The sequence below is a fragment of the Pezoporus occidentalis genome, unplaced genomic scaffold (genome assembly GCF_034315485.1).
Source record: "Pezoporus occidentalis ecotype Australia unplaced genomic scaffold, CSIRO_AGI_Poc_V1 ctg67, whole genome shotgun sequence".
Classification (NCBI taxonomy): Eukaryota; Metazoa; Chordata; class Aves; order Psittaciformes; family Psittacidae; genus Pezoporus; species Pezoporus occidentalis.
Genome location: NW_026916019.1, coordinates 72,822 through 90,520, shown reverse-complemented (window position 1 = coordinate 90,520; position 17,699 = coordinate 72,822). Strand labels below are relative to the sequence as shown.

Here is a 17,699-nt window from a genome sequence, read left to right as displayed (position 1 = left end):
TTTCAGCTGTGTTCTTGGGAAACTCATGTCCTGCAAGGACCAAGAAGTGGAGAGCAGACAGGGATCAGAAGCCTTGCTGGGGAGAGTCAAACCACAGCACCCTGCCACCAGGAGGTGAAACTGATCAGTATTTATGGGGGAAAGGATCTGATGGTGGCAGTGAGAAACAGGAGGGGTTTCCCACTGATTTCTCTCTTTCTCAAAATGAAGCATCAGTTGCTGTTACAGTAAGCAAGAAACTGAAAAGTGCTAAGTGGGAGAAAGAGAATTATTTCTGTCTTGGAATTCCTACATTTCAAAAACTTATTTTTCACCGTTGCATTTAGACCATTTGCAAACCAACATTTTGTTCATACTTTTTACTCTTTTCCTCCTTCATTTTTCATTCTATTCATTCAGTATTCACATTTCATTCAGTATTGCTGAATTCTGCCAGTGTCAGGAAGCAGATTATTTTAGTTCTGGTCGTATCTGTTTTTCAAAGTCACATCCCTGAGTTTCAGAGAACATTAGCTATCATAAATCCAGCTGATCCTTAACAGCCATCCTGGGTTCCCTGCACCTCCAGAACCCAGATGTTAAAGCCCTTCCAATATGCAGAACGCATGTACATAAGCACAGTGGAAAAGCTTCACAAAGACTTCATGTCCAATCTCCTGCTGGTGTGAAATGCTGGAAGTAGTGGTGTTTGAACAGATTTGACTCAAGACAGTCCTTTTGAGAGGTGGATAAGGAAGCAAAAAGCCCTTGCCAAACTGCAGTCCAACAACATGCTTCTGTAATAAAAGCACATGTGCAGCCACAGTGATGCACATGAAACAAGAGAGTCCCTGCACAACAAAACACTGTTTTGTATAGATATTTCCATCCTATGTCACCTTACTTCCTCCCACTCTTCCTCCTTCATTTGGAGAGGTGAGTGCTGAGTTTCTCACACTCTTTCCCACTTCCCTACCCAGGTACTCACACCTCTCCCTCTTTTTTTAACATCACAGCTCACCTTTCCTCTGTCTCTGCCATGAAGCCTCCTTTCTCTTCCCTTCGCTGTGAAACCTGCCATAACGAGCTCCTTCCTAAGTCTGTCTTCTCCCTGTCGCTTTAAGCTGGGCCACTCCTTCTATTCCCACTTGTTTCTAGTGAAAAAAACACTGAGCGGAGACCTTTGCTCCATCCCAGAGAAGCCAGGAACACTCATTATACAGAAGGCAATTTTTTTACTCCAACCTGAATTACTCCAAATTGCCAGATTTTTATTTATGGGTATAGGCAAATTATGGTTTTTCCATTAGTCTTGTTTTTAGGAAGGACTGAACCATTTTGGCTTGGATTTTCAAATGAATAAATTCTGTCAGCTGGCATGGAAGACTTCACTTCTCCTGTAAGTAAAAGCAAAGCATCACACTGAACTACAGGCAATGAATGACACCAGTGACAGACACATATATAAACTGAACTTCCAAACCAGTCAATGGTTTCTTGGGAAAACCACAGAGGGAACATTTTTTGAGAAATACAACCTCTGCTTTGACTTTGAGGCCAGCAAGCCACTATAAAGAACTGTATTAGGAGTATTTTAAAGCACACTGCTTAAGAATAAAATAAAAAGCTCTTATAAAAAATGTTATCCTAATGGGGCAGATATTGGATCTCCCTCGATGGCACAGCAACTGCTGCCATTTGTAGAGCTTCATGAGACTGAAAGGAAGCTTACCTACCATGATTCAAAAACCAGCTGGGCAGCAGTCCCCAGGCACTTCATCAGCCGTTCCTCATGCTCCAGCTTCCTTTTTTCCCCTCCAAGTCATGGGCAGATTTCCAAGGGAAACTGCCTCATCTTGTTTCTATCCTGAAGCTCATCCACAAGTCAGGAGAAGCTTACAAAGCCTTGCGGTTAAGATTTATCACTAGAGAATTATTCTGCACAACTCTGAACCCATGACATTAATTTTTGTTTAGGTCATTAGTCTAAATCCATCTCTGTTTACTGATTGCTTTCTCAAATATATATTCTTTTTTTTGATTCCTATGCTCTCCATGGCCTGTTGCCTTAAACTGTTGAGATGAATATTTGCAGTCTAAAAGACTCTGCAGCCTTACATAAGAAGGAGAACTGTATCTTGGTGTCTGCTGAACGCCACACAATGCTGTAAAGGTCTGATGCCACCCTGGCTAGAGGTGAGGTGCATAGCACAGGAAGAGGCTGCGAGTGCTGAGGGACAGAAAGTGACAGGAGAGCAAGAGCATGAACAGGTTTCTCCAGCAGCCCTACACAACCTACAACAGGGCTCCCTGCAAAGGGACTTGAAACCTCACTGGATAAAGAACTGGGCTGCCCACAGAGATTTCACGGCAGATAGATGATCTGTGAAAGATCAAGGTCACAAAGATATTGTTAATGACAGCAAATTTAACAAAGCATGTGGAGGCTAATAAAAACCAACAAATGACTTTGAAGAAAAGACAGAGTTGCCTGCCAGTACTGTATTTCTGCTTGTCCTTTGGGATGCTTGTTGAGTAAGTTGTCTCTGACCAACCCCTAAGGGCAAGAAGGCAGTGAAAGTGGCTGCTCATATCAATTGATGCTGCTACTTCATAATTTATACTGCATAGTTTTGCACTGTTACTACAGTAGGAAGGATATACAGAAGAAATGCCTTGAAACACTTGTCTTCTTACTTCTCCATTTCTCCACTGGGGAAAGGGCTGAGTCAGCTCTGCTGGCGTATTGCTGCCTTCCTAGCAATACTGGGGAAGGTCTCTCAGCATCCTGCAGCTACCACCGCACATTTGTTTTGTAGTCCGAGCTCCCAGTGCACAGTCTGACAAGCAGCACAGCATCCCAGCCAGCCAGGGTCATGGCTGAGGAAGGGACATGGCAGCTGATGGGGAGACAGGCAGCCTGCAGCGGCACAAAGACACCCAGTGCCAGGCAGCTCTTGGTGATGGCTCTGCTACCTGCAGGGCTGCTCTCATGCCGTGGGCAGAGGTTGGCTGTACTGTCTGGCAGGAGCGATTGCCCCCAGCAGGCAATGTCCTGATTTTGGAAGGGGAAATTAAGCTTATCCTTTTCGGAATTAATTCAGTCCTCTTAATCAGAGCCCTAAAGCGCATTTCTCAGTACTAAAATGTCATAGTAGGAGTATTTTGTAGAATAAGGTTCTTTTCCAGATTAAGTTGCATTTTAAAATAATATTACCAATAAATTGAATATTTAGTTTATAACTAAGCGTACATCTTCCCCACCCAACACACTATTGTGCCATTTCCAAAAAAAAAAAAAGGATCCAAAGTCACCATTTTATAAAAACACCTGTGTACACATGCATACCCAGGGGCCTGATCCTATTCAGCTCCCCCTGGACTTAGTCAGATTTCCTGCTCTCCAGTCCCATCCCCAGCATTACCAAAAGCCATCTGACAGGTGGTTTCGCTGTTTGGGAACTCCTGGAAATGAATATTTGCTCACACTGCAACCTTCTTTTTCTTGTTTCTTCTACTTAATGGAAGTATGACAGGGACAAACAAATAAGAAAACATAACTGGTTTACTTATTTCCTTCTGAAAAGATGTGTTCTTCTTTGGCTCAGGGCTCGTTAGCTGACTTTAAAACTGTCAGAAAAGTAATCTATTTTGTTCAAGCCAATTGTTGTTTCGTAGTTCTTTCATTTCTGACTCAGTTATTCCTGACTAATTATGAGTACAGTCTAATAAACTAATCTTTTTCTACCAGGAAAATAAGGAAACACTGTCATAGAGGATTCCTACTTGTTTTGACAGAAGAACAAACCAAACTGAATTCTTCCATTTGAAAAGGATCATGTTTGAACATTCTTTCCAATTTCTATTCTGGAAGCTATCATTTTTTTTTTAATTTTCCATACAGTTAACCACTTGTTTTCTGCTTCACTAATATCAAAGATACATTTTCTCCAACCTCATAGAGAATTTCACTTCATTTTATTCCATTCCTCCCCCTTTTTCTCTTTAATGGTCAAGAGAAATGGTCAGCACCTGTAGTCTTAAAAAATACACCTATTTCATATGAAAATCTATTATGACTTGGGTCATCTGTATTTTCCCTCCCCTGCACCATCATAATGCACAAAATAATCCATTAACTGAACAGTCCTAGGAAAATGTGGATGATTCACACACCATCCAAAGAACGAACATGTGGCAAAGAAAGAAAACTGCTTAATACAGTAATAATAAAGTCTAGAGCAACAGAAAATCAAGAATAATCGATGTGATGGGCCTTTATGCTTCCTATTCTAATTCAGAAAAACATTTAGATGCTTTTGCACTTAATTTCTTTGAGGAATCATGGTTCTACTGTGTTTCACAGACTGTATTATCAGCAATACAATGTACAAGCAAAAATCCAGTTGCATATATTTTAATATAATGGTATAATGCTTATTTTTTTGTTTGTATCGTTATTTTATTATTGCAGTGTTTAAGGCATGTAAATTAATTCATTTCAATATCTACAATCACAACATTTTAATTTGTTGAGTTTTGCCTTTTTAAACACTGAAATAAATGAAATATCTGAAATGATGAAGTTTTCTTCATTGAAGTTGGTTCAGCTTTTATTTGGAGAATAATCTAGCCCTGCATCTGTACTATTCTGCGATTTCACACATATTACCTTTTTAATATAAATATTTTACCACAGTAAAAGAGTAATTATGAACAGATAGCAACATCTTCATTCCATACCTTTTATTAAAACAAATAAACCTTGTAAAAACAAACTGATGAAGATGGGATGTCTGCCAACACAGCCTTAATACACACTTTTAGGTCTCTATCATATCTGTCTTGTGTTGAATGCAACTTCGTTTAAGAAAGAAGAAAGCATTTGAAACAAACTTTGAAAACATTCATAAACCTGTTCTATTTTGGGTTTGTTTGGGTTTTATGGAAAAAACGATATTCAATGCTGCATGAAACAAACCTTAAAAAAAGATTGCAACTCAGTGGGTCAAAAATCACTTGAGGTTTGTTCATGTCAAATTACTTCTTTACATTTTGGTTTATTTATTTGCCTTGGTTAAATGGACAAAGAAAGATATCAGTACTATTCCAAAAGTAAAGCAGATTCAGGGAATATTAATAGTGAGCTACGAAGTCATATTCCTTGAAGAACATCGTTAGAAACCCCTTATTCTAATCCCTGTTGTCTCTGTTGGTTTAACATGCAAAACAGTAATTAAGCTTTGCTAGCTACCAACTTCACGTGAAAATCTGCTTCCTCTGAAATAATTTGGAGAACTTTGCTGGTGGCTTCTGCTGTGGAACTGGAACTTCACTGTTGGTGCAATGGCTGATCATGGGCAGCAGGATACAGGAAGGAGATTTTAAGTGTTCTGGCAGATGTCAAGAAATCACCTCACAATCATAAAATACAGCCAAATATGCAAACTTACTTTATGACTGGCACTCTCAGAGATTATTTCTTAAAGTTATGAATGTACTGTCTGAGTTCAGTGGACCTAATTTTGTAATGCAATATATTTAACTTGCAAAATAAGGTAAAATATGCTTTTTATAATATTTATTAATTTAGACCAAGAAAATAGCTTTTCTTATTTAGTAATAACTCAAGCAGGAAAAAAGTGCCCATAGAGCCAGCAAAACACAAACTGAAACTACTTGTACTCTAATAAAGGATTAGAAAATTATTACATTCTTTTCTACCCTCTAAATTCCCAACCAACGTATCATGCCTAAAAATATTTACATTTCAATCTTGACTTTGAAATTGTGGTGCTTTCCTAAGTTTAAGTCTATATAATTTAATTTTAGCTTTTTCCCTTAATTCCATTTACTAAATTTTATCCCAAAAGAACAACATTTCACTATCAAACAAGTAAGGAAATTTATTTTAATCCAAGTGTCCACAGGAGCATAAGGATATATGATTTGCTGTATCTCCTCAAATGACTTATTTCGCAAAAGCTTAGGTGTTTTTTGATTTTTTACTACCAAGTCACTGGGAAATGATTCTTCAGAAGCAAGTGAAATAAAAGCAACCTATAACGCTTTGAATCCCTACCCAGACACCAAAATTACCACACTTACTTGAAAAAGTCTCATTTCTCTTAAAATAGTGTGCTCAGTTTTTGTGAGCTTGCTATCATTTGCTGAGATACTGTAGAAAGTCCACAAATGGTCAGACATAAATAAGCACATCTTTTTTACACATCCATACAAAATATATAATTGGAAGAGACAACTAAAACCACAGAACCATGTTTGTGTGTGCTGTTAAAACAGATTTATTGTTCAAGTTTCTTTTTAAAAAAATCATTTATTTTAACAACACTCAGAAAGCACGATAGACAAGAAGCTTTTATGGTTAAGATTAGTTCTGGACACCTCATCATTGCTTTTCTGAAAATAAAGACTTTAGTAATTCTGCTATTTTCTGTAGCAGGTAAGCATTCTAAAATAACTTTTCATTAGCTCAGGAGAACTGCCACTTATTTGGAGTATGGATTAATGCCCAAGGAACACAGCAGCCAGAAGAAAACTTTTCAAGGCATCATGGCCAGGGACAACATGCTATTTTACCAAATGTATCTCCACTAGGTGCATGACTGGGCTCTGTGAAAGACCCTTTGCTGAAAACACATAATTTTTTGTTTTGGCATGAGAGCAGACTAAGGAAACAGCAGAAGAAAAAGTTAAAAACAAAATACTCTTGCTCCAAAATGGTGATAGTCCTCTGTCTAGCTTCCAGCTGTCTTGAAGCTGAAGTCCCTTATGAGTAAAAATGCAGAGACATCCCATTTTGCAAGAAGAACAGCAGCAGGACAACCCCCACTTCATTTCATTCCTGTCACTCAAAGATAAAGCGCAAGGAATGTCACTGAAGCTGCCATTTATTAGCAAGCACTTCCCAAAACTGACCTCTAGTGTCCCATGCCTTCAACACCTCTACAATGAAACTGGAGGGCTATACTTGTGCACATACTACCTATCATTTTTATAACTTCAGTGTTATGCTGCCCAAGGATTTTCTGGTTGCTGTCTCTAGGCTGCTGGGTTTACTTGATCCATTCAACTAAGTCTCCCTATCGAAACACTAAAAATCAGCCCAAATTAGTGTCTGTAGCATAGGGAACAGAAATAAATATCTGCTTTCTACACATATCTAGCAGGTAGGGAGGCACAGAAAATTTTACTTTGTTCTGTCTCCTAACAAAATGTGTGTGTCAGTGAAGAAGCTGTATGTTTCTTTGGGAGTGTTCTTCTGGTGCCCTTGTCATTTCTTTGAGGCAGACACAGGGGAAGTAGTGGTGCTGATGAGAGTGAATCAACCCTTCGAGACGTGTAATGATTTCATAGTCAGGAAGAGCCAGGCTGGCAATGTTGAGGCCCAGCATCCGCGAGACCACCTCTCGGAAATCTGTCAGCTGCAAGATCAAACAGAAAGGAATTACTAATACATTAAATACCAAGCAAAGGGGATGCCTAGAAGAACATATACATATATATACTTATATATACTTATATATACATATATATGTGTATATATATACATACAAATATATATACATATATATATGTGTGCATATATATACATATACACAAGCATTTGTATTAGCAGAAATAGCAGGAATCATCAGGAATTACAGGAATTTCTGCTGTTGCTCAATACAGAGAGCTGAAGAGGGTGGAAACAGCCTTTTGGGATATGTATCAAGTAACAAAACACGTAAACAGCTGAGGTGCTAACAGACAACTGGAAACTCCAGTGGGCACATCTCACAGCACAGGCTGAAGTGCTGGTGCTGACCTCAAGCTCCTGACCACAGCCTGCCACCATTCTCCTCCACTCTGTTTTTTTTTGTGAAAACCACAGCAGAAAGGAGGAAGTTAGAAGAAAGGTGGAGGTTTGGCACATCCTTTGGTCTGACCCTGACTTGGAATCAGGATGCAGCCAAAATTCAAGATGCAGCCTGGGAAACGCTCATTTTTCTTCTGCGCATAACTGCTGAAAATATGTCTTATGAAGGGTATTTGGCAAAATAATTCAAGAAACCAGCTTTTTCTCCAGTTCCAAATGGACAGTTACACACAAGTAATTGTCATCAGACTCATTCAGCAACTAAATTAAAAGCTTAAGGTCAGATGAACATGAATGCTGATTTACTCTTTTCAATTCACAGTATGGATCATAATAAATCAAACTTCAATGCCTCTTCAATGGACAATGCCTTAATACCCCATGTCATCAATACACAACTGAAAGAGGAAAATGTTCCTATTTGAGGAAATATGCTTGTCTTGCTGTCTATTTGAGTGTCAAGATCCCTATTCCCAAGCATGAGAGAGACTTGAAATGTCACAGAAACATCAAAACCATCAAGAAGCCAGGCTAGAGCTCTGGTGTGGCAGCACCCTCACTCCACCAATCATGCTGACAGTTAATGGTAAGGAGGAGAGACATACATTCCTGAAAGGGAGATAAAAGTACTCCCAACATATGTGTCCAACCTCAAGAATACCATGCAGAACTCTAAAGCAGTTGCAACATCTGTGAGGCAACCCCCGGAAAACAAGGTCTATTTCAAGACTTTAACAAAGACTTTTTCAATCACAATACAAACCCTGAGGAGCTATCATGAGTTCAGAAAAACATATGGAAACCCAGACAGGACAGAAGGATTTGAGAATTCAGACCCAGCTATCTGGCTTAACCAAAGCAGTGCTATGTCTTGGATGAACTGTTGGAACAATGTAACACCAGAAACCCCCGAGCTCCCATATATTGTCTTCAAAACACAGTCAGGAGATCACTGATATGGGACTCTGGCAGTGTGCTAGTAAGTACAATTTGGCAGAAGCTAAAGATTTTTTTAAACATCTGGATCACAGACAGAATGAGCAGGCAGCAAAGCTGGATTTTTTTTTCCATAGAAACTTATTGTTAAAATATCAAGGCAGCCCTCTGCAAAGAACCAGTCTTGGGATGAATTTATACAAGACGTTTATACAGCAAATCTAACTGATCCCCTGGGAGCACATTAGGGCCTGTGCTTTGCACCGAATTTCTTTCTCTAGTATCTGTTCAACTTAATTAGAGCAACTGTGAGCAAACCAAACACTACAACAATGTATCAAATGCAGTCAAATTAAACTTGATGCACTGACACAGTTTATTGATCTGACAGGATTTTGCCAGAGGGGATACAAATTAAAGCCTACACACAATCATCTCATGCTTTATTTCTGATAGGAAAAGCAGGTCATAGATATGCTGAATGAATAATATATATGTTAAGAATTGAGTAACTTTCATCAGCAAATAACCTAAACTGGAAAACACAAAGAGCCCTTAAAGAAATCCTTAAAATCACTCATTTATTGCAATTTTAAATTCTGGATTTTTTTTCCCCATTTTAATGGAATAACACTTAGACAAAAAACTTTTCTAACTGTTATATTGTGGCATATAAAGTCCAGTACAGGCAACGCTGTATTTCAGTGAAAATGTGGATAAAGGATTGACAACAAAAAGAAATTCTTCGCCATAACCTGACAGAGAGCCATCACTCTTGGATGCAAAAACAGACATCAAACTGGCTTTTAAAACTCCAAAAAAAAGCAACAGACAATACACACTGCAAGACGCCTTTGCATGTCGCACATGGAGCAAGGTGCTCCATACATGATTAGACTGCTAAGTGCGGATATAGTACTGCAAGCACATAGAGTCATAGAACCATGGAATAGTTAGGGTTGGAAAGGACCTTAAGATCATCTAGTTCCAACCCCCTAGGGACACCTCACACTAAACCATGTCACGCAAGGCTCTGTCTGACCTGGCTTAGAACACTGCCAGAGAGGAAGAATTCACAACTTCCTTGGGCAGCCCATGCCAGAGCCTCATGACAACAACTTTTTAAAATCCTGCACTAAAACATATAAGATGTAGGGAAAAAAATAGATGAAAAATGTATTTCAGCTTTAAAAACAATGCAACATAGGTATTAAGAACACAACAGTTCTCCTGAAATACTAGAAGCTAATACAAATACCACCTAACACTCTATATAAGACTTTCTTCAATAACAGTTAATACTTTCCAAGATAGGCACAACTTGAAGCAAATGAGAAAAATAATAAAAGATAAACATCAGTAAAGATTCAAAACCAGAGGTTTGCTATGGCAGTAAGCACTCCATTTTCTTTGCACCTTCCATCCAGTGAGCAAAACTATCTGAAGTAAAATTGGAAATTAATGCAATTTAAAGCATTAACCCAAGATATTAGGAGGTGGAGCAGAAGCCAAAAACACACACTAACGTTTTGTTTTCATGCTGCACCTACAGAAAAATAAAAGGGGTCTCATTCCAATAGAAAGAAATAAAAAATAAGGGAGGGTGGGGGCTAGGAATGGAAAAAGTCCTTATAACAAAACCATTAAAACTCAACCAAAACATTAACATTCATATTCCAAGTACTACTGAAAATAAGGACTTGAGTTAATTTCATACAAACAAAATACATTCAGATTTTAATCAGTAGTTGACTGTGGTGGTCATATAATGATGTTACCAATCTCTGTGAACATCCTTTTGTCATAAGTCATTATATATACTCTTTATCTAGGCTTATTAAAATGAATGCTGGTTATGCTGATATTTATTTATATCCAGAAATATGCAACAAGGATATATGAAGTCAGGAAAGTTTTCTGTTCACCCCACAGACAGAGGACATCCAGTATGAATATCTGTAAACTTACAGTTACTCTTGCAAAATTTCAATATATACAACTATTTCCCCACCATATATCCCTTCTAGCAATCTCTATTTTTTTGACTCTTCATGTATAGCTTCACTTCTCTGTTTTTCACTCTGCAGTATGATTTAATAATGCTTTCAACACAGGGGGTTTTATTGGTTTTATATGTCTGCTCAAGAATATGCACACTTGGCTGCTATTCGCTACAGCCACCAGAGCTGACCATTAGTCCTAAAGCAGGCTGTCACTCTGGCTCATAAGCATGAGCTAAAATTTCCTTCACAAAAGTTTTCAGCACAGCTGGATAGCTGCTCCGCCTATACCACCACATTCTTATATTCTGTGACAGCTAGCACTTGTCAAATACTTATACACCTACCTGTCTCTCCCTTTTTGCTAATTCTGCAAGGGCTGTTTTAAGCACCTTTATCTCACTGGTAACCGCTTCTAACATATTTTTGTTTTTTTCTTTATCTTCAGTAGCTTTACGCTCCTTTAAAAGAAGTTCTGATTTGATAGAGGTAAGTTGTTTCTCAGCCTTTTCTTTCATTCTTTCCAATTTGCCTTGAGATTTATTGAGTTCTTCTATTGTTCTGTTCTGCTCCAAAGTTTTAATCTGCAGTAACATAAAGTACTGTCAAATTTGTCAAACTTTTCCACCTACCACAAGCATATAATAAAAACTTCAGGAATAGTTATGAATAAGCATTTTAATGCAGTTTCTTATGGGTTCTTGTTGAAATCACATGTATGTGTGTACTGAAAAGCTGTTAGAAGAGACTGGTCAATTTTAACTCAATTAACAGATTTTCAATTCAAAAACAGTTAATTCTCTGAAGGTTTTGTGAAAAGCAGTAACTAGACACACAATAACCCACAGTGAGAGTTCACACTCTGCTAGTATGAAAGAGTTGCCAAATGTTTTGCTGGTAAAAATTGTTGGAACATGCACCTAATTATCCATTTCATTCCATCAGCCACAAGACACAAACTCACATAAAATCAATATTCTTTTCTTCCAGCAGTGGCAAGCTACCAATGACTGAACACTACTTGTGTTCTTGAACACAAGAACAATGAAAATTTAGCACCTTGTTTTATGCAGGAAAACCTCTTCCCCCTTCCCTCCATACTTATCAGAGTAGATCTTCTGTGAGCAATGTATGGGAAAATGTAGGATTATAGTCATATCAACAGGACAGAAAGGGATGCATGTAATGTATTTTTCTTATGCAAGCCCAAAAATTGACATTGTGCTTTATAGATTCTACTTAGTATAACAAGACAGATTGCAAAATAAGAAAAAATATTAAAAATATTAATATTTAATATTGTATTTGCTTTCTCCACCTACATGGTTTTGAGCTGTGTTCCATGAACACATTTACTTTAAATGAACTCCAGCTGTATCTAACTGGAATAGAAAAATGAATTGAATCACAAAAGTAATCTTTTAACTCACCTTAAGTTCATTGGTTTCAGAGAGCTTGGCTTTGAGATCAGTGTTCGTTTCCCTTGCCAGATCAAGCTGCTTCTGTAACTTCTCTATCATCTTATGTAACTTTCTGACAGTGAGATTGGCCTCATCCCTCTCTACAGCTAAGGCGGTCCTTACTTGCTTCTCCTCTTCCAACTGGGTTATTTTCTGCCGCAGAATGTTCATGTGCAGCTCTTTGCTTTCAAGTTTTTCTTTCTGAGTCTTCAACTAATTTTCCAAACACAAGGATATTTGAAAAGATAGATGTGAAAGACAATGGTACTACACAGATCACTTTGTAAATTTAATCCCTGTCTTGTATATTTAACTTGAACTCCTATTCCTCTCTTGAAAACTCTGTAAAGCAGTATAAACACATATACAAAACTTGATACCTTTTATATTACCAATTTATTGTGCTTCTCCATCCCTGAATTTGTGCACTACCTTTTAGAATGAATTCATCTATGGACTGCACCCTATTTGATCATTGTGCATCATTTATAACATCTGAGATGGCCTGAAGTATAGGATGCTAGTCAAAAGCAAGAGGTAAGAGAGATTGATTAAGAAAATAGTGGTTTCAGTGGTGGCAGTTTAAGATATTTCCATCTTTAATCACTTAATTAATGCTAGTGTGCAAGAAGGAGAATCAACATACAGAAATAGAAAATCTCTAATCCACTGCTCTCATCCACTGGTGGATACAACACAAGGTCCAGCAGCTTAATTTTGTAACTATGGTGCTCAGGGAGCTACCCATTTTCAAAAAAGCCTGAGCTGAGCTGTCGGGCTTTACTCTAGAACTTCTGAGGAGCATTAACATACATACTATACCCCTCCTAAAGAGCCAGTTGCATCCAGAGAAAACACAGTGTTGTTTTAAACCTTGAACAGACCTAATTCTAAGATCTAAAACAATCTGATAAATCTAAAACCTGAAGTTTTCACTTTTTCGTGACAGAGGGGTATCTGTGCCCTAAAGGGGCACAGTCTTGTTGAAAATGTTGAAATTCCTGGTGAAGTACAACCTACCAGATTCTAGAGAAGTTTGTGTAAGATGCCCCCCTTCCCAGATAATCCTTTTAGATTTAAATGTCAATGGTAGTTGTTTAAAGAAATATATTATAAATGTGTATTAAAAAGTATATATATATACACATGAATATGCGTAAATTCACACATTTATATAAGTTGTGAAAAACAGTATTATGTATTTAACTGATTTGTGGTTTTAGTTGGTTTAATATACTCTCTGCACAGTTTGCAAATGTTTGGTTTTTTTTTAATGGAATGGACATCTCTGAAATTCCTTGTACATACATGAAACTCCAACCTACTTCCTCTAGCAAGCCACCATAAAAATATAACCGTAACAATGCTTATCTTTGAAACAAACAGTAATAACATGCCTTTTTTGCTTACCTTCCTTCTTAGGCTATATGCCATAGTCTTGTTTTCAATCACTGCATCACCTTCCAGTTTCACTAACTGTTCTACCCGGGCTAGAATTGTGTCCACATTCATATCAAATCCAACTTCTGCTGCTAGGCTATCCAGCTTCATCTTCTCATTAAGTTGTTCCAGAAATTTCAGGTACTAATATAAGATGTGGAAAAGTGGGTAAAAGAATAACTTCATTAAAAGTCCTGAAGTACAATTTAAAAGCAGTTCCCCTTACAGCAGCAGCCAACTATAGCTAAGTCTACTATCCAAAAGAAATAGGATGCTGAAATGGTATGTTTATAGTACACACTCCCAACACAACTGCAAATTCTCCATTTTTCCTTTTTTAGTCAACAATTATTTTGTTCATAAATCCCCGGACCTACTGTATTTATGTTGTTAGCAAGACCAGATTCTTTTTTTTTGCTCCTCTGCAGTAAGAGCACTAGGTATGTGTGTCTGCTTTTGGCTCCAGTTCCTGTCTGTGGCTCTGATGCTGTACATGGCCATTGGCAGGGGGGAAGTTTTTAAGGACAGGCACATCCTAACCAGTTGCAAGTGCTGTGACTGCTCACTGCTGTGAGCATTAAAACAGATAAAACTGGCACCAGGGATGCCATGGGTGAGATACAATGTAGTCTGACGAGACACAGGAATGTCAACATGGTCAGTCTTTTGCCCTTCTTTGGAATATCAAGTTTTAAAGATAACAGTTAAGGGTTTACAAATTGCTTTAGAGATTATTTTAATTGCATCTCCATTTGGTTTACTGATGTGAATACATACAGATATAAAATACTATTTAATCTGGTTTTTTCCTTATTTTGTCCTGCCCTACTAGCTCTTTAAAAATTATATTCATTCCCTGGTCTCAATTAGCCTCTTTTGCAAAACCCAAAGCTGTCTTTCTCACTAAGAATTATGTTTGCCTACTTTTGTTGCATCCCATAATCAAAAAAAACAACACTACAAACCATTTCCATAATTGTTGCTAGAGCCCAAGACAAAAAAAAAGAATAGCGAGAATCTCTTTCTGTTTCATTATGCTTCTGGTTCAAAAAGTTAAAAGCAGCAGCAGAAGAAGAAAGCACTGAGGTTGTTCATTAACAGAAAAAAAAAATCATGACAAAAATTTCTCTATTGCAGCAAAATCTAGTGAGAAATTAAGAAGCCAGGACCACACTTTCTTTACAGAGGGGGCAGAAGGGAAGGATCTGCTCCATTTTCTGATTTGCTTCCGATGTGGTGGGCGTTTCATTCATAAAAGTAATTGTATTATAGACAAATGCAAAACAGCCAGCACCAAATTGTTGGTTCTTTGCAAATTCAACTTTCTAAGCATTGATCTTGGCCTGGTAACATGCTACAACTTTGTCTTTCTTCGCTATATGGGATTGCTGGTTTAGCTTTCCAGGTACTATGTCATTTTCACAGTCTTGGTATGTGGATGTGTTACAGACTAACAGTGTGTTGATTCTTACAATTAGTAAAAAAATCCTGGTAGTCTTGATAGTCTAAGGATATAAAAGAATCAAGGATTGAAAGACCTTGAAAGAGTGCAGGCCAGATGATATATTAGACAAAAACTGAGACATCAGAAAAAGCTTTGAGATCAGAGGAACTTTGGAGGACCTCTGATATCTTTACAGAAACTTCTTTTAATCCAGTTGGGATTTTTTCACATTTAAATGGACTTTGAACTCAGAAGCTTAGCTACTTTTCTAACTAAAACTGTTGGTTAAAAAAAAGATATTATACACCCTACATGATGCCTGACTTTGCTAATTCATATTACTTGCAGTACTTCGAGTAATATTCCTGCAGATCAATGCAATGCAATCAGCTGTGTCTCTGTCTTTAGTGACTTTTGTGCCAAAGAAAATAATGCATGCAACTACTTTTTGTTTCTCCAGCTTCAAGACATCCTGCATCAGATCTACGGAGAGTAATTCCTCTTCCAAGTGTTTCAGTTGATCCTGGAAAGTCTCAGAACGTTTCTCAGCTTTCCGGCTCTGCTCCATAGCTTCTTGGTACAATCTGGTTTGATTTTCCAGAGCTTCAGTCAATTTAGCTATTTGGGTTTCAAGCTGAGATACCACCTAGGGAGTAAGGAAACCAACAAAATATACGCAGCTAGGTGAGTATGGAAAGGTTAGAAAGATATGAAAGATGCATCTTCAAATTGTTAAAAAGAGGGTAAAATACCTGTCTTTAAAATACAAGCATTTAAAATGCAAGCATTTAAATCTGCTGTAACAGCAAGAAGAAAATGGCAGAAGTGATAACATGTGAGACACCCAAAAGTGAACCTCAAAAAACATACTTAAGTCAACTGACTAAAAGGGTCTAATATCCATAAAAAGATAATACAAGCTAATTTATACACAAACTTTCCAGAGATGCTAGCAAAACAGGCACACCTGGCAGTCAACTAACAGTCTTCAAAATAAGCCAATAAAATCACTAGTCTATCTAGGAGCTGAATGGAAAAAAACAGTTAAGTGATTTAGAAAATATATGCAGTATGTAGGTAGACTGTAGATATAGATAACTAAGTCTCAGAGGAGTCATTAACTGTTAAGGGATGTTTAACTGAAAGGTTTTGCCAGAAAAAAAATACATTAATTTCTGTAATCTAGCAAGAGCCCAAGGCTAAAGGATAAAATCCCACAACACAAAACTAGATTCACAACTAATGTCTGAAAACATTTCTAGCTCTACAGTGTTAACTTTGCAACACCTACACATAATGCCATGGTTTTTAAATTGTAAACTATTTCTAAATTAAATGCTTGAAAGCATATGATTAGCAAATACTGAAAGACAATTCTATCAAAAAAGTTGCTTGCTTCCTTCCCTCTTTCCCCTTTCTCCTCTTCTTACTGTCACATAATTATTTGGTTATGCAATTAATTACGTTGCATTTGTAACTCAGTGTTCAAACACTCATCTCCATGCAGTCTCTTCATTTTACACATCTGTTTGCCTCCTGTTAATAAAATAAACAATAAGCATACAAAACTCCCATTAATTTTAATGGCAAAAAAAGTTTCCCACTTAGACTGCAATTAAATATGAACAATAGTTTGCACCCAGTCTGCCTAAAAAAACACTGAGAGATTACTGCTGCTCACACAGTGGTAGAAACACTGAACAATAATAATGCTGCAAGAACACACATATTTTGTGCTTTTCTGCATGATATGTCTCTCAGCAGGGGAAAGAAATAAAAAAGAAATAAAAAACCTTCAGTAATCCACAAGTCTTGTGCTGCTGCCAGAGAGCCCAGAGTCCCTTTACCAGGCTGCAAAGCAGCCCTGGGAACAGCCCAGCCGCATGGGTCTTTGACAGGCTTTAAAGATCCATAAACATTAGAAGGTGAGGCATCATACCACAGGAGGTGAGACCACAAAACCACCAGACTGTCAGTTTATCTTCCAGAGCATCCTGGAATATCCTTCATCCTTGGCTAAGGGACAATCAACAGCTTATGGATTTCCTAAAACAGAGTTGCACTGTTATTATCCATCCATACCTGTATCCAAAGACTTACAAAGGCTGCATTTTTGGTCCTGCAGTACTCACCCCCATGATTTTCTGTGCCTATGACTTGTGCAGTTTGATCAGCCAGTCTGCAAACAAACACTGCCTGCTTTTTGTTTTAATATGGCTAGCAGATGAACTAACACCTTTTATTTCTTGTATTATAAGAAGCTGCGAATGCTCTTTTCCAGAGGCAGGTCCTCCCTTCAACACCACCCTGCTGCAACTAAATAACCCTCACTAAAATCTTGCTGACCTTTTTCTCTCATAATAAGCTTTTAGTAGTGTAGCCTAGTCAATTTTGCATTTAGAGTCTGTATATCAATATGCAATGACAAAACCTGATAAAATTAAGGCAATGTACAATCAGCTGCAGGAAGTTAAGAGAAACAAACACTTTAAGCCATATGAATTTTAGTTGCTGCCACAGGTCTGCAACAAAACTTGTCAAACAGAAAGGACCTGAACCTG

At 37.7% G+C, this 17,699-nt stretch overlaps 1 protein-coding gene across 1 annotated transcript in view; it reads right to left on the bottom strand.

Moving 5' to 3' along the window:
- Positions 1-5,872: 5,872 nt before the first annotated feature.
- CCDC170 (coiled-coil domain containing 170) overlaps positions 5,873-17,699 on the bottom strand; it is a 32,284-nt gene continuing 20,457 nt past the window's right edge. Inside the window, 5 exon segments of the mRNA XM_062640774.1 lie at positions 5,873-7,424; positions 11,142-11,378; positions 12,225-12,467; positions 13,665-13,838; positions 15,584-15,784. Of these exon segments, the coding sequence (XP_062496758.1) occupies positions 7,224-7,424; positions 11,142-11,378; positions 12,225-12,467; positions 13,665-13,838; positions 15,584-15,784 (1,056 nt within the window). The 3' untranslated portion in view covers positions 5,873-7,223.